The sequence below is a fragment of the Rattus norvegicus genome, chromosome 3, assembly GCF_021556685.1.
Source record: "Rattus norvegicus strain SHRSP/BbbUtx chromosome 3, alternate assembly SHRSP_T2T, whole genome shotgun sequence".
NCBI classification, from domain to species: Eukaryota; Metazoa; Chordata; class Mammalia; order Rodentia; family Muridae; genus Rattus; species Rattus norvegicus.
Window position 1 is genome coordinate 154,621,672 of NC_141536.1, and position 17,852 is coordinate 154,639,523.

At 50.6% G+C, this 17,852-nt stretch overlaps 1 protein-coding gene across 4 annotated transcripts in view; it reads right to left on the bottom strand.

The window, feature by feature from the left end:
• The window catches only part of Sulf2 (sulfatase 2), an 82,511-nt gene that overhangs the window by 17,632 nt on the left and 47,027 nt on the right, over positions 1-17,852 (bottom strand). For all 4 annotated transcript variants that reach the window (NM_001034927.1, XM_087652400.1, XM_087652399.1 and 1 more), the window contains exons 4-5: positions 2,316-2,467; positions 1,316-1,485 (exon numbers count right to left, since the gene is read on the bottom strand). In NM_001034927.1, coding sequence (NP_001030099.1) covers positions 1,316-1,485; positions 2,316-2,467 — 322 coding nt within the window. The remainder of the gene's footprint in view (positions 1-1,315; positions 1,486-2,315; positions 2,468-17,852) is intronic.

A 17,852-nucleotide genomic window follows, 5' to 3' on the forward strand; every position in this document is an offset into this window, starting at 1 on the left:
AGTGGCCCTAATGGCCCGCTGCTTGGTCTTCACACTCCTATGAGGGCTTCTCTGATGGCACAGTGAGGTGTGTGCCCTGTGGAGGGAGAAGGGATGGTGGCTTCCATTTTTGCCTCCTTCCCTTTCTGCAGTGCAGCCTGGAGAGGCCCACACAGCAAGTGCTAAGATCTGTGTCAGGACCTCAGCTCACCCCCGCACGCACCCCCAAGCTCCTAGCACAGGGTTATGAGGCTGATGCATGCTTGCTGTTCAATGGTGCTAAACTTAGGAGTCATTTGCTATGTGACAACAGGGAATCGTTACACCAGGGTCACCATGAAGATCTGAGACTTGTTGCGGCCAGAAGCTGGCGGAGCTGTGGACCCTGTGATGTTTGATGGCACTTAGACTGGACTTAGTCACCTAGGAACTGTGAGGTGTTTCCAGAGAGATTTAATTGAGGAGGTAGGAACCCGCCTGAATGTGGGAAATACCATCCCATAGACCAGGGGCCTGGACTGACACAAATGCCAGCATTCCTCTCTGTGTCCTGACTGTAGATGCAATGTGATCAGCTGCCTCCTGCTCTGGTCACCCCACCCTCCCAGCCATCATGGATTGGACCCTCAAACTGGGAACAAAAGTCAATCTTTCCTAAGTTCCTCTTCCTCAGACATTTTGTCACAGCAACCAGAAGAGTTCAGGCTTCAACCAAACAGGTTTAAACACATGATATAAACACAGGCTGCAGAGATGGCTCAGTGGTTAAGAGCACTGGCTGCTCTTCCAGAAGTCCTGAGTTCAAATCCCAGCAACCACATGGTGGCTCACAACCATCTGTAGTGGGATCTGATGCCCTCTTCTGGTGTGTCTGAAGACAGCGACAGTGTACTCAGATAGAATAACACAGGCTCACAGCAGACATGCAGAACCTCTGAGTGTGAGGACACGGATCCCAAGCAGGAGGCACCTGCTATGGGCTAGGGCCAGGCTGGCTGATCTGTGTCTCAGACCCACAACTGATAAACAGCCGGATTCCTAGAATCTTTGTGCGCCTTACCGACTAAGCCATCTCTCCAGGTAGCTTCCCCTTGCCCTGCCCTTGATGTCTATTTGGTTTTTGAGACAGGGTCTCATGTAGCCCAGGCTAGCCTCAATTGTCTATGTAGCTGAGGCTGGCCTTGCACTACTCTTGACCTTCCTGTGCTGACCTATCAAGGGCTGGCATGGTAGCTTTTGGGTCCTTTAACCAGGAGGATTACAGGGGAGGCTCAACTACATTACTAATGTCCTGTTGTCCCTAAGGTGGCTCTGCCACCTTGAGGCTGAGGCTTACATGTGCTGGGATGCATTGGGGAAGAGGCGTGAGTACTGGGGTGCTGAGTCCTCAGGGCCGTGGGGAGCTGCGTGGCTGATGACCATGAGCACAGGTCTGTGTGGGTACATCTTCTTGGATGTTCGGAAGAAGCTCACACTGTCATTGGTGATGAGATCTGTGAGGTAATCCTGGGGTGGGAGAGAAGGGAGGGTGGTGAGGACCAGGAGATTTACACTGAGTGCTCTCTAGGTGCCACACACTATGCTAGGCATGAGGTACAGAGGTGTGGCCATGGTTTGGTCACTGCCCTTAAGGAGGCGATGGCAGGATAGACAGCAGAGAAGCAAGCACAGCTCACGGCTGCCATGACTGTCAGTGTTCATTGTCACCTTAACAAGATCCAGGAATCACCTGGGAGACAGACTTGGCCACCTCTGTGGAGGGGATTATCCTCATTTAAATGAGGTGGGAAAACTTGCCCACTGTGGGTGGCACCATTCTCTTGGCTGGCATCCTGGCCTGAACAGAGAGGAACCGAACAGCAGCAGCTTGCGGTCATTGCTTTTGTCAGGGTATCACAGCAACAGAAAAGAAACAAGACTCAAGGTTTGGTGGAGGAAAAGAGACCAGGAGAGTCAGGAGCTTGACAGGAGGGGCTGCCATCAGCCCCCATTTCATACCAGACAGAAAGGAATAATGGTAACATAATTGAGGGCTTATGGTCCTCTGAGAATGGCCATGGTAACAATCCCCCCTTAGAAATGAAGGCACAGAGAAATTCAGTTGTTCTGTGTTACTGTTGAATATTGGAGTCCCCAGAAACTGGGCTTGGGGACATCATGCAGCTGGAACAGTGAGGGGGCCTCTTTTGGGAGGTGGCGTCTGAGTTAATTCTAGGTGGAAAACCTGAGACACAGCACTGGAGGATGTGAGCGTCCTCTGCGAGGCCAGGGGTGAGCTAAGAGCAGGGTCCCCCCGCTTGGGCAGCGGTGGGTGTGGGATGGGGTACACAGCTTACCGTGGAGTAGTCAGAGCCATGCTTCTCCTTCATCCCATTCCGGCAGAGTGTGTAGTTATAAAAACGCGAGTTCTTAAGGAGTCCAACCCACTCCTTCCAGCCAGGCGGCACATATGAGCCGTTGTATTCATTGAGGTATTTTCCGAAGAAAGCTGGAAGGAATCAGAGGTCAAAGGTGAGCGAGGGAGCAGCCAGGCTTGGCCTTGGCATCACTCCATGATGCTGACTAACTTGAGTGTTCACAGCCAAAGACCAACACACTTCAGGGAGCCCAGGGCCCCTCCTCACAGATGTTTGTGCGCACGAGTTAAAAAAATCTATAGTAGGATTACAGGGAAGAAACAAGGGATTTGAAATATGGCTATAGAAATACTGAAATAATTTACAGTGGATAGTATGTCCTTTAAAAATTAAGATATAAGGCTGGAGAAATGGCTCCGTGGTTAAGAGCACTGACTGCTCTTCCAGAGGTCCTGAGTTCAAATCCCAGCAACCACACAACTATCTGTAATGGGATCTGATGCCCTCCCTCTTCTTGCGTGTCAGGAGACGGTTACAGTGTACTCATATAAATAAAAAATTAAGATATCAAGCTGGGTGGTGGTGACGCAAGCCCCTAATCCCAGCAGTTGGGAAGCAGAGGCAGGTGAATGTCTGAGTCCAAGGCCAGCTTGGTCTACAGAGCTAGTTCGAGGATAGCCAGGCTATCTGGAAAAACAGCCAGGGCTATAGCCTATATCTTAAAACAAGCAAACTATCATGGTTTGCATATGCTTGGTCAAGGGAGTGGCACTATTTAGAGGTATGTCCTTGTTGGAGTAGGTGTGTCACTGTGGGTGTGGGCTTTAAGACCCTCACTCTAGCTTCCTGGAAGCCAGGATTCTCCTAGCTGCCTTCAGATGAAGATGTAGAACTCTCAGCTCCTCCTGCACCATGCCTGCCTGGATGCTGCCATGTTCCTGCCTTGATGATAATGGACTGAACTTCTGAACCTGTGAGCCAGCCCCAATTAAATGCTGTCCTTTATAAGACTTGCCTTGGTCATGGTGCCTGTTCAGAGCAGTCAAACCCTAACTAAGACACCAACAAACAAGTCAGTGATTTCTATGGATGCTAACGCCACGGATTCTGGTTTGTGGCCCACAAGCATGGTGGAAGCTGGTAGGCTGTGTCTGCTGCTGTAGGTCAGTGAGAAGAGAGCTGTTGGCTTTTTAAAGCGGCTGTTTGAACGAGAACAGCCACCATGAGCTACTATATTTGCATGTTTAGTCTCCAGTTGGTAAACTGTTTGGAAAGATTAGAGCGTGTTCCCTGGTCAGACAGAGGAGGCATGCTGCTGGAATTGGGCTTTGAGGTTTCAAAAGCCCAAGCCAGGCCCAGTTTCATCCCCTATGCCTGCTGCTCAAGGATCAAGATGTAGGACTCTCAACTCCTCCTGCTGCACCATGTCTCCCCGCCTGCTGCCATGCTCCCCGCCATGATGACCATGGACTGAACCTCTGAAACTGTAAGCCAGCCCCAGTTAGATGCTTTCTTTTATAAGAGTTACCTTGGTCGTGGTGTCCATTCACAGCAATAGCACAGTGACTAAGAGACCCCTTGTCCAGGCTTGTGGGTGTTTGTACTCCCCAGTCCCAGATGAATTGCCAGCACTCCCAAAGTTGGTGGATGGGGAGCAACTGAGGTTCTTGAAAATAGCTGGGGTGTGTCAGCTGGCCCAACACTTGGGGATCTCTTGGGTGTTCTCGGTCAAACTTGAACATGGGCTCTGATTCAGCGGTTTGAAACGTGAGTGTTTGCTCCAAAGAAGAGCATGCAGTGGTTCATCAAAAGTCGCACAGAGGGGTTGGGGATTTAGCTCAGTGTAGAGCACTTGCCTAGCAAGCACAAGGCCCTGGGTTCGGTCCTCAGCTTAAGTTGCACAGGGCGAACTGACAGTGGTACGCTCAGAAAGCCAATAGAAACAAGTTTCTTAGTGGGAAGAGGTGTGGATGAAACGGGATATATTTACATAATAAAAAAACTGACATGGGCTTGCGCTACAGTGAAGAGCGTGGGTGCATGCTAGCAGAATGAGGCAGACCAGATAGAGATACGCTCTGTAAGGCTTTACAGAGCTGGAGACGGCTCAGAGGTTAGAGCACACACACTGCTCTTACAGAGAATCCAAGTTTGGTTCCTACCGTCAACTCTGGGCAATGGTCCTTAAACTCTAAATAAATCCCAAGATGTCCATCCCAGTGATATTTTCAGATGGTCTAACTTAAAGAAATTCAAAAGCTGGGCAGAAGAAACCTCCAGGGCTGGTGGGTGTGGGTGCAGGGAGGGGATGCGGTTGGAGGGGCCTGGGAGCTCTCGGCACCACAGTGATGCTTGCAGAAACATTGAGCTCCTGCCTTGGTGGCGCGGCCGTCTCTGCCACAGCGGATTTCTGTGTCTGTGTTGGTCAAGAACGATGTCAGCGTTAACAAAACCACAGCAATTCACGCTTTATCAGGAGGGGAGACCCAGAGCTCCTCCCTGGGGGACGAAGAGACAGAATATTCTGCTCAGAGGTCAGACCCCAGTCCTCTATTTCCAGACAGGGACACAGAGGTCCCAAGTCACTCCACCACAATCAAGGCCGGCACAGGACCTTGACCGTGTGTGGTGAGAGAACTCGAGAGCACACTGATCGGAGCTATCTGTGCCCTGTGACTGTGGAGTAACCAGTGGGCGCTGGTACAACACTCAAGATAAGGGAGATAGAGAAGGAATTGCTTACAGGGGGAAGAGAGGAGGGAGCTGGGCTCCTGTGGATCCAGAGGACAGTGCTGGGCCCTTATCATTCTGTTCTGGCCCAGAACTTCAACAAGGAAGTAAGTAAATAGGACACCACCACCCCTACCCCTGGAATACTAGAGGGGGTGTGGACAGATGCTAGATGGACCAACACCCAAGGTGTTTGGTCCCCAGCACTCAAGCTGGGTGGCTCACAATTGCATGTAACTACCGCTCCAGGAGATCTGGCGCCCTCTTATGGCCACGGTGGGCAATTACACACAGCATATCCTCAGACTTACATATATATGTAAATAAAATTAAAAAATACATTACAATTAAAAATAAAAGTAAAATGTAAAAAGTATATATGTACATGGATGGGAAAGTTTCCCTTTGAAGCCACTGAAGCACGAATAAGAAAACAGAGCCAGTTGTCAATAAAAACCACAGTGACAGCATATGGAATTGCTGATGTGTGGTAACAGCCCCAGAGCATTTATGGATTCCACTCCACCCAACAGCCTTTGTCATACACTCGCAGTGATGGCTGGTCACCTACACACTGAGCTCCCAGAGGTGGTGTTAGGATTTGAGTCTAAAATGTGTCCCACAGGCTCAGATGTTTGAACTTGAGCCCCCCAGCAGGTGGCGTTGTTTTAGAAGGTTGTGTAACCACGGGAACACACAGCCTGGCTAGCCAAGTGGACTGCTGGGGATAGGCCATGCCCTAAATGGAGGGAGCGGTGCTCTTCCCTGCTCATTCATTCTCTGTACAGGGGATATCAGAGTTCTCTCACCTGCTCTTGCACCCAGTTCAGGACCCCTATGAAACCCAGAAAGACATCACCCAGGCTCCACAAAGCTCCAGAAATCGGGGCCTCAGTCAGAGGCTTTTAGTGCCAAATTAGATTTTGCTCTCATTTGATTAGATTTCCCGAGGGCAGTTTTTAAAATGGTTATTCCGGCACCAGTAGAGGCGGGAGAAACAGATTAGCGTGGGCCGGGGGCTGGGAGTTGTAGCCAAGAGAGAGAGAGAGAGAGAGAGCAAGCTGGAGCCAGAGCCAAGAGGAGAAGCTCAGCCCGGACCGTAGTGGATCTGGAAAACTTGTAGTCTCTGAGATGGTCCCTGATGGAGGGGTCTGGGGGCTGGTGCTGGGGAGAACAGGTGGTAGCAGATCAAGACAATGGCAGGTCAGGAAAGGCCAGAGACAACGTGCAAGCTGATACCTGTGCCCAGAAAGCAGGGCTGGCCCGATATCCCCTGAAAGTGTATGCAGCAAGCTGGTCCCGTGAGCCGGGTCCAGGCCCTACACTTACGTGGGGGAAGAGATGTGCACACCCTGCCCTGACTGTAGCCTACAATTCCTGGCTCTGGAGAAAGTGCATAAACAGCAACTACCACGGTTTATTTACAAAGGCCTGTCACCTGTCACCACAAGGCATAAACTGATTGTGTAATGGGCAATCTGTGTGGACGGGACATCAGGATCAAGGGTCAAGGGTGTCCCTTCCTGCACGGTCTGCCGTTGACACATTGCTACACAAGCCATTCGGTTCCCGAGTGGATGGCAGGGTGGGTAGTGTCACCACCTCAGGCACGCGGTGACAGAGCAGTGACGTGTTTTATGAAGCAGATAGTCACTAGAGAGAGCTCGGGGACAGAGAAAGTGCTCTAGGGAGACGCAGGAGACATATGACATGTTCAGGGGTGTCAGTGTTCCTGAGATGTCATTTGGTAGCTGGGGGACCTTAGCTGAAGGCATTCCTACATGACGCCAGTGAAGAAAAGTGGGCGGGACAAAAAAATAATGACATAGGGAACCCAGTGACAGCTTACAGATTATAGGGTCTGTGGAGGTGTTGTGCAAACTGTAGACCTCTTCCCAAAGGAAGTGGCATTGCCTGGTAAAACTCTAAGAACTCCAAACAGGACAGGCAAGATATCTCAGAAGGGGCTGGAGACATGGCTCAGCGGTTAAGAGCATTGACTGCTCTTCCAGAGGTCCTGAGTTCAAATCCCAGCAACCACGTGGTGGCTCACAACCATCTGTAATGGGATCTGATGCCCTCTTCTGGTGTGTCTGAAGCCAGCTACAGTGTACTTATAGCTTATAATAAATAAATAAATAAATCTTAAAAAAAAATCGAAGTGGGTAAAAGCACTTGTCACTAAGTCTGACAACTGAGTTCAGTCTCTGGGATTCATGTGGTGGGAGAGAAGAGACTCCTGAAAGCTGTCATCTGACCTCTACACACAAGTGTGCACACACAAAACATAATGTTAAAAAAAAACCCCACATAACTTCAGATCCATCACCTCCCAAATCCTCACATTAAAGGAACTCATGCAGAGATCCCGCAGCAGTGAAAGCCGAGTGCCTTTGGCAAATCTTTTATTCCTCCCTTTACTTCCTGAAATAGAGTCTTGCTATGAAGCACAGGTTGACTTAGAACACTTGATCCTCCTGCCTCAGCCTCCTGAGTGCTGGGATTACAGGTCTGAGATGCTGTGTCTGGCTCTTTAGGTCTGTTGAGCTGTGGTGGAGACAATCATGTCCCTCTCTGGGCGCCTGTTAACCAGAGCTGTTAACCTGGGCTCCTCAAGCGTGTGACTCCAGGGCCTTGTGGATATCAGAAACCCACTCCAATCCCTGATCACCACGAGACACGGCTTTTCCAGACACAGAATCCACAGTAGTTGAGCCCGTCCCAGGTTCCTTACACCATTTAGTTTGACATCATTCTATGTGGAGAGTTGGCTCTCTAGTCTGGAATATCATGATAAGAAAACGAGTCTAGATGCAGAGGCTGACTGACTGTTCACGTATGTTGCTTAAAACCACGACACGAGTTCCCAGAGTTACAAATGCCATCCCAACACACATTTGCTCCTCAGCCTGTCAGCTTCTTACCTGTTAGCGCCTGCTTTGACTGATGCCAGACGTGCGACACCACCTGTGTGCTCACCTTCCCTGAGGGATCAGCCCCCACGCCCTTCCCTCGGCCCTGTCCACCGCTTAACATGCAGAGCGGGCAGCTTGCCTGGCAAGCGCCTCCCCTCCTGGCTGTCTCGCTCCACTTGTCTGTGTTAAGGGGTGCTGGGGAGCCATTCGCTGCCTGACAGGAGGCCCAGGCCCTTCTGTTATCTCTCCTAGCTCTGAAACAAAACTCAAATTGCCTCATAACAATGTATTTGTGGTCGGAAAAAAAGCTGCGTCTTGCAGCGATCAGGGCTAAAGATGAGTTGGCTGGGAGCCTGGGAGGCGTTGCTGTGGGCATGAGGGCAATGGAGGGTACAAATGGGAATCTCAGGACAACTGGGCTGTGTGTGTGTGTGTGTGTGTGTGTGTGTGTGTGTGTGTATGTGCACGCGCTCCCCTTTTACCCTGTGGTGCAGGAGGCATGCAACAGAATGGATAAAGGCAAGCCTGCAGAGTGACCACATCTATACGTTGGACCTGACAACTCCTTGCAGAACACCATGCAGAGGGCGGCATCATCCCTCTGTTTCCTTTGGCGGTGATGGCTGAACACTAGGGCTTTCCACTGTGCAATAGGCCAGCTACCCACAGGAGGTGAGATGGTGACAGATACATCCTGGGGTCTGCTGCAGGGCTGGCTGGAGGGCTATCTCAGCCTGCAGGCCCTCCTGGAGGGTTAGCTCAGCCTGCAGGCCTGCCTGGAGAACTTGCTCAGCCTGCAGGGTACAGACTGTTCTTCCCTCCCTGGTCCCTGGCCATCTGGGTAGAGCTGTCAACAGGGCTGTCTCAGGGACAACAGGAATTTTGGCACAGGCTCACCCTGCACCACCTCCACCCACATCGAACGCCCAACAAAGCTGATGAATTAACCACTAAGGAGAAGAAGTGTTCCGGAGCGGACCTGCTGAATCCCGCTGCGTGCGGCTGACATTTCATTAAATACTTATTTCTGTGGGCAGGCCCCTTCTATACCGTGGACCCAACTCCTTCCCACATCCACACGGTTTCCTCTGTCTTTGCCTCCTCTCTTGTAACCCTGAAAGAGCCTGGCACCAACTCTGATGCCTCAGTCCTCCAGGTCCCTATTGTCAGCCATCGTGTCCTGCTGAAGTCACACTCTACCCGTGGTTCACACTTTGAGTCCAGAGACCTTAAAAGCAGAAAAGGGCATTCTGTCCTAAGAAGCGACCAGGAAACCATTGTCCAGGAGTTGTCCCCAAGTCCTCAGAGCCCTGTGGTGGCTCTCCTGAGTCCATGTCAGCCCACTGGGCAAGAAAATCCAAAAAGAGGGAGAAGTTTAGGGACTGGAGGTTTAACTCATTGGTAGAATGATTGTCTCAAATGCATACAAGACCTTTAGAAGGAAAAAGGGAGAGGGTGAAGGGAGGGACACACACACACACACACACACACACACACACACACGCACACACACATGAGAGACAGGCAGAGACAGAGAGGGGGGGGAGATAGAGAGAGATAGAGAGAGAGAGAGAGAGAGGGAGGGGGAGAGAGAGAGAGAGAGAGAGAGAGAGAGAGAGAGAGAGAGAACACTGCTCAAACCTCCATAAATAGCAAGAAGGATCCTCTGAATTCGAGACCACCCCACTACTGTGACGTGTGCTTGGCTCATGGGGTTCAGACCCCTAGCATCTTAAATGCCCCAAGACATTTCTAGATACTGCTCCCTCTGCCTCAGACACTCACACCTCCTCTGTCCTCTCACAGACCAGCCCTTAGTGTGGCATCTGACGAAAGATGCCCCTGTCTCCCTCTTTGCCTCTGCACCCAGGGGTCACTTCTTCCCACAGTGTCTCTGAGACCACCCCATTGAGGTACCTGCTTTCCCATATGTCTCTCCCCTCTGCCCAGGACGCAGGTCCAGAGGGCCTGTCTGTACACTGTGGCCCCAGCCCTGCTCCTGCCAAGACTGGGTAGGTGATGAGCCAGCAGCTGACAGGATCGATCTGACTGAAGGGTTCAGGCTCCAGAGGCCATGCTGCACACGCGCTGGGCAAGCACTTTATTCCCAAGGTTTTCTATGGGCTGGAAGGATGGCTCAGTGGGCAAAGACATCTGCTGCCAACCCCGAGGACCTGAGTTCAATCTCCAGGACCCACGTGGTGGAGGGAGTGGATTGACATTTGCGAGGCGTCCCTTGTACTCTGCCTTCAAGCTGTGACATGCACATACACAGTGTAACTAAAATAAAACCCAAAACCAACCCAAACTAAAATTCCAAAGGCTTTTTTCTATTTTAATATGTGTAAGAGAGCCTTGTGACAGGAATGGGGTGCAGGGGTGGGGGGCTGTCAGCCGAGTGCAGTCTGTGCACAGACAGCTATGAACTTCAGTGGGGCCAGCGGGAGTGGCTCTACCTCCCTGGGGACACTGATGAAGTTTCCTGTCACACTGTGGGCATACGTTCCTGGCACTGTTAGGTAGCTGTGAGGGGGACTATAAACACATCTCCCAGGATTCACGCTGGCCTACAGCCAAGACTGGTGTGGCCTGAGAGTCTGAAGGGCCTGGTTTCCACTCAAAGCATGCAGGCCAGCTACTCAGGCAGGAGCTCTCCACGCTGCCTTGGTGACTGCACCTAGCCATCGGGACAGTCACCAGCGTGGCCGCAGTCAGCTCATGGGAAGAACACCAAGGAGAAATGAGGGTCCTGACTCTTCTAGTGTGTGTGTGTGTGTGTGTGTGTGTGTGTGTGTGTGTGTGTGTGTGTGAACACTTGTCCTTGATGAACTGAAAAACGTTTGTCTGAAACCAGATGTAACTGGTCTTGGTCCAGAGACTCCCAGGACAAGGGAAGGACTGTCAGGCTTCCTGCCCAGAGAGACGCACGTCTATCTATTAGCAGAGACTGGTGATGGAGGGCCCAGCCAATGACAATAAGCATCATTCCCCGGGGAACCGGGAAGGTCAGCGACAAGTGAGGTGGAACAAAAAGTCCAGCCTTGCCAAAACCAGACTGCTTGGGTTCACACGCGAGGACTCCGGGGAACAGAAGGGGCCGTCACCCCACACGGCAGCTTCTCCCTACAGCTGTCGCTGCTTCCGCACAGGTTTTGCTGGTTTTACGGACTCTCTGGTCTCATGCACTCATTTCCCTGCAAACTGACCCATTGGATGCTAAGCAGGTGTTTCAGTATGGCCTCCCATCTGTCCCCAGTCTGCTCCTCATCCAGCGCTGTGGTCAGAAGGACCACACCTTGAAGTTCTTTGGCAGGCCTCAAACTGTCTCCACAGCCTGGCAGCCCTGTCTACAGCACGGGTCCAGGCTAGGATCCTCAGCTTCTGAGGCTGGAGTCCTTTCCTGAGCCCTGCTGCCTCCGACCTCCGACCTCCAACTTCTGGCCCCTTCTCCACGGCGGCCAGAGACATTCTCTTAAGTCACCAGACTAGTTCCACCACACCTTGCAAACCCCATGTTCAGCTCCATGTCACCCTTGTACAAAACCCAGAGTCCCTGTCAGCCTGCAGACCCCTCCCTGTGTAGCAGTCTCCTACCCAGCTCTTCCCTTAGCCTGGCAGCGCCCTGTCCCGCGCCAGGTCCTTTGCTCTGGTGTTTCTCCTGGGAAGACCTTCTCTGCTGCAGATGCTTTTTGGGACAATTCTTCCACTTTGGCAGAAGTTTGTTGGGTCACCCCCCGAGTGGCTTCTCCTTCCTGACAGTTTCCTCATGCTTATTGTCAGCAGTTTACAGCTTTTGTTTCTGTTTTTACCTCTGTGACTGAACTTGAATATCATCTCAAGAGGCAGGAAAAGGCTCCTGCGTTCCATGTCTTCTGCACCCTGTGTCTGGACGACAGCCCCGTGAGCAAGCCCTCAAACCTGTGGGGTGTTTATGGGCAGCAGAGGGGTGAGAGACCCCACGGACACGAGGCCGTGGAGCCTGTGCGCACTTGCCTAACAAGAAGCCTGCAGGTGCTTTGAGCCTGTCTTTTGCCTTGATCACGTGATGTGTGGTTGCTGAATCTACAGGGACACTGAGGCAGAAGCAGGCCGGAGCAGGCCGGATCAGGAGTAAGGAGAGCAGGCATGGCAGTGCTGAGGTACTGGTTGTTCACTGAGGTGAACCTGAGGTGAGCAAGACAGAGGGACAGGACTCAAGGGGAAGGAAAGGGTGGAGGGAGGAGTCTAGCTATTGGGCATTCTAGAAGCACGAGATAGCTATGGGGTTTAATATATTCTAGGGAGAGTTCTTTTCTGTGAGACAAAACTTACTATGTAGCCCAGGCTAACCCCATATTAAAATACTCCTCTATCAACCTCCCAATGATTATTCATGTGTGCCATTCTAGAGGCACGAGATGGCTATGGAGTTTAATATATTCTAGGGAGAGTTCTTTTCTGTGAGACAAAACTTACTATGTAGCCCAGGCTAACCCCATATTAAAATACTCCTCTCTTAACCTCCCAAGTGATTATTCATGTGTGCCACTGCAAACAAGGGAGGGGCTTCTTTTTTTCAAGATTAAAAGAAAAGATTATTTTATTTGTATGTGTGTGTATGTATTTATATATGTATATATGTATGTGTGTTTGTATATAAGTATGTATGTTTCATGTGTGTGTATATGTATTTGTATATATGGATATTTTTATGTATATATGTGTATGTAAGTGTATACACATGCATGTATGTATTTATATATGTATATATTCATGTATATATGTGTGTGTCTGTATGCTTATGTATATATTGTGTATCTATATATATTTGTGTATTTGGATATCTGTATGTCTATATGTGTATGTATGTATTTATGTATATGTATTTGTGTATGTTTATGTGTCTGTGTGTCTCTGTGTATATATATGATGTGTATGTGTATGTATGTGTGTAAGCATGCATGTGTATGTTATATGCATTTGTGCATACAGATATGTGTATGTATGTGTATACATATGTGTGTATGCATGCATGTGTACATGCATGTAGTGTTGTGGTGGAGGTCAGATCCTCTGCAGCTGACTTCCAGGCCTGACTTGGGTTCTGGGAACTGAACTCCCTCTCGTCCCTTTACCCACACTGAGTCATCTCTCCAACTCTAGGAAGGGTTTCCTAATCTGCTTTTGGAGCCGGAATCCAGCAGTCTGTGAACTGGGGTGGGAGAGTTCATGTTGTTTATTTTCCTTAACCTCTAACTAGCATTCCTTATTATCCTGAGGGAAGGCTACACACTCCAATGACAGAAGCTGGCTAAGGCACCAGTGAAATCAGGAACATCTATCTACCTACCCCAGGACAGTCGCTACAAACATTTGAAATATCACTTACTCCTGGTTCCAGACCTGCCCATCATCAGTGATGGAGCCTGGACACAAATGTGGAAAGAGAGGGGCTGGGGATTTAGCTCAGTGGTAGAGCGCTTGCCTAGGAAGCCCAAGGCCCTGGGTTCGGTCCCCAGCTCCGAAAAAAAGAACCAAAACAAAACAAAAAACAAAACCAACAAAAGAAAACAAACCCCACCACTACCACAAATGTGGAAAGAGGCACGAATGGCAGTCTATAAGACACTGGGATGTAACTGTCTTCCTCTGCGACTCTGGGCATCTTCTTCCACCATTCATCTGCTTCCTGTAGGAGCTACAGGACAATGGCTTCATCCATGTTGACAAATACCAACCGGAGGGTGAGTAGGCCCAGGAGCTCAGACCCTATCCATCCCTGCACCTGTCCTTCTTGAAGCATTCGGAACTGGGCAACTTTGACCTGCTGTCACAGGGTTTGGGGGCTGCGGGTGGGGTTCCTGGTCTGAGTGGCAGAGACACCCCACTAAGCTTGGGGAACAGAGCCACAAGAGAAGGTGCCTTTGACAAAGCCCAGGCTGCTATAGCCCTTGCACATGAGAGGCCACAGGCTTGAAGCCTTTTGGCAGACAAACCGTCTGGGCTGAGGAGGCAGGGGTGGAAGTGTGTTAAATAAACCCGAGTCCTGGTCTCAGGCTAGGCCAAGCTCTTTTGAGAATTGCAGCCAGCTCTGTCTCACTTGTGGCTGCTGCTGTCACGGTTACCGGTAACCGGAAACCATGGGGGCTCCCTTTGGGTTTGAATGGTGAACTGCGAGGGTGCAGGAGAAATCAACTTAAATCAACTCAGTTACATTCTGCATGCTGACACAGGAGTGTTCTGACCTGAGAGGTGAATGGAGGCAGAGGAAGATGGTGGGTGATGTTCCAAGGAGCAGAGGGTCAGAGGTCACGGAAAAGTTGCCTTCCAGGTTAAGAGAGTCTGCTGTCTGCTTGCCTTCCTTCCTTCCTTCCTTCCTTCCTTCCTTCCTTCCTTCCTTCCTTCCTTCTTTCTTTCCCTCCCTTTTGTGAGGCAGGGCCCCTTGTAGCCCAGTCTGGTCTGGAAATAGCTGTGTCACTATAACCTTGAACTCCTGATCCTTACTTCTGAATCCTGGGATGGCAGCATGTGCCAGCATGACTGGTTTATGAGGTGCTGAGGGCTAAATCCAGAGCCCTCTGCACAGCTCCCAAGTGAGCCACATCCTCAGCGCCCCCACCGCTAGATTTCTGTGGTGGGTGTGTTCTCTTTCTCTGCCTGGCATGCATTCAAATACTCATCTTTGTGTAACTGGGGCCGGGTGGGGAGTGTTAACTGACTCCCAGGGAAGAGTGGGATGGATCTGGAAAGTTCTCTACATCAGGGGAGTGGGTGAAGTGTGTTTTATTCAGAAGCAATAAGGTCCCAGGGCAGGAATGACGGTACCACAAAGAGGGCCGGGTGGCCCGAGCATAAGCAGAATGGAAGAGTGAGAGGCAGGAGATGGGAACAGGCGAGCCCACCAGGGAAGGAGCTGTGGGCTTCTCTGAGGAATTCAGAACAGCCAGGGTAGGGGTTCAAGCACAGTGCGGCATTTCAAGGCAAACCCTGTTGCCCCCTTTGGGGAAGAGAGGTGGTTGGCTAATCACCAGGGGAAAGAAGGGCTGAGGACTGAGCCCATCCCTTTCCAGGCTCCTTTTTCCTACCTGCTTGTTCCTACTGGTACTGTTGCTATGGAGAGAGCTTGGGTTGCGAGTGACCCCAGGGCATCAGGCCAAGGCTGGGCAGTGGGTGCAGGGACCTGGAGGGGGTTGCTTGAGTTTCTAACTGAATGCAGGCTTCAGCCTCCCCTGCCAGACCCAGGCAGCTGTAGCAAATGACAGAGTCCATTCATTTTCCAAAACCCTCGTTAGCTGGGAGGGAGATGGGTATCAGGGAGAAAGGCACTATGGCCTGCTGAATCACTGTCAGGGTAAACTGGCCTCAAACTCTCAAACCTGCCTCAGCTTTCTGAGTGTTTGGATTATAGGTGTGTGTCCCACGCCTTTAAACGGCAATGGGGCTTGAATCCAGGGCTTCCTGCGTCCTAGGCGAATGCTCCCCCAACTGAACTAATTGTTGACCCTTTCCTTTTAAGGTGTGTATGTATGCTTCTGGTGTGTGTGTGTGTGTGTGTGTGTGTGTGGAATGGTGTGTGTGTGTGGTATGTGTGTGTGGTATGTGTGTGTGGTATGGGGTATATGTATATGTGTGTGCATTCCTGTGCGGTGTGGAATGTGTGTGTGATGAGTATGTTGTGTGTGCATGGTATGGTATGTGTGTGTGAGGTGAGGTGTGTCGGTGTATATGCATTCCTGTGTGGTGTGGTGTAGTGTGTGTGTGTGGTGTAGTGTGTGTGTATGTGTGTGTGTGTGATGTTTTGTGTGTGTGTGTGTGTGTGCACGCACACGTGTGCACATGCACATGCAGGCATTCCTGTGTGATGTGTGGTATAGTGTGTGTGTGTGTGTGTGTGTGTTATGGTATATGTGGTATGTGTGTGTGGTGTGTGGTACACTGTGTGTGTGTGTGTGTGTGGTGTGTGGTGTGTGGTGTGTGTTATGGTGTGTGTGTGTTATGGTATGTGTGTGTGTTATGGTATGTGTGTGTGATGTGTGATGTAGTGTGTGTGTGTGTTATGGTATATGTGGTATGTGTGTGTGTGGTGTGGTACAGTGTGTGTGTGTGTGTGTGTGTGTGTGTGTGTGGTGTGTGGTATATGTGTGTGTGTGGTATATGCGTGTGTGCACTCATTCCTTTGGTGTATGTGTGCCAGCGCAGGTTGATGTCAGGCGTCTTCCTGGGTTACTCTCCACTCATATACTGAGGTAGGGTCTCTCCATGAGCTCAGACGTCACCAGTTCTACCAGCTTGCTCCAAGGAGTTCATCTTTGGAGACTGGGTTACAGCTGGGCTCACGTACCCTGCCTTTTTCCAGGGCGCTGGGGATCTGGCCTGGTCCTTGTTTGCTTTCCCCACTATGCCGTCTTCCCAGCTCTCTGCCCTCTCTTAACTGCAGACCTGTGCAGAAGGGTGGGGTACAGGAGGGGCAGAAAAGCCACAGGAGCCTTTACAGCAAGACTGGAGGACCCATCAACATAGGCAATTCCCACCACCGCAGGGACTGTGACACATTAGACCCCTCAGAGCTGCTCTCAGAGGCATCTCACCGACAGCCCCTTCCTATAATGACCAGTTTGTAAGCTTCCTGTATTTCCTCCCAAAAGGAATTCCCGGCTGAAAAAAATTTCTTATGCCAGTCACCCCCAAAGTTGAAAGAACATTAGGACAGCAATCTTCAAGAAAAATAAAAATGGGGGAGATTTATAACAAAGGGAGGCTTCAACCGGAAACGTCTCCAGCACATCCGTCAAGGAGACATGGGGTGGCAGTCAGGTGCCAGCGAGGAGACAGATTCCCTGGGAGCGCAGGCTGGTGGGTGCGTGGCATTTGCAATTCAAATACTGGTTGCCACTGCCATCAGGGAGAGGATTTTCAGAAATAAGGGATCTCTTGGAAAAGCTTTGCATTCGATTATAACATCATTCCTGTCAGATTTAACGCTAGGAAACTTTGGGCATATTGTAACTCTGCCAATAACCCCAAAACAACCAACCACCAACGACGACCAAAAAAAAAAAAAAAACTCCACACACACACACACACACACACACACACACACACACACACACACACACAAAACCCTTCCTTATTTATATAGAAAATAGACTCAGAGTCAATACTCGGAACTATAATCATAAAGTAATCCACACAGGCGAATGACTTGGTGGGAAATGGAGAAGCCATTTGCAGAGATCCACCAACTGCTTTAGGCTGCATCCCGTATCACCCATAGGGGGCGCTGTGCTTCCTTGAGGAAGAATCTTGCACTTAGGTGGTCTGGAGCCTAACATCCCCTCCCTCCCGTGTGCTTGGTGTGAGTTAGCCTCCTGTCTGCAGAGTTAAAACCCAGTGGGCAGACATGGGGGGTACACAGCTATGGTCCCAGCCCTGGGGAGGTACTAGTAGGCACATTGCAAGTTCAAGGGCAGCCTGGTTCTGTGAGAAGACCTTGTTTCAAACATCAAACAAAACGTAGCGGTAGTAGTGGGCTTTGGGCACTGAAGCCTTTCTTCTGTCCCATGTCTACTGAAGTCAGGCCTGGGGGTGGCTCTGGAAGGGAGGACAATGACCAGTGGGGGGTGAACACGTGAGCCATATTGTGACTCTTCAGATACTCTGATCCCTGATCCCTGCCCAGTGACCTTATCTGAACCCTGGCTTCTGTGACCAAGTTAAGAGAAGCTTACAGAGGGTTAGCGGCGAACTGCAGGCCCGTGCTGTCAATCTAGACACAGAAGCCAGGATCTGAGAGCCATGAGGAGACAGAAGCAGACAATGGGGGAACCTGGGGTATGGAGAGCTGAGGAGGCTGGAACAGTAGTCCCTTGGGGACAGCTGATTTGGGGTGTCA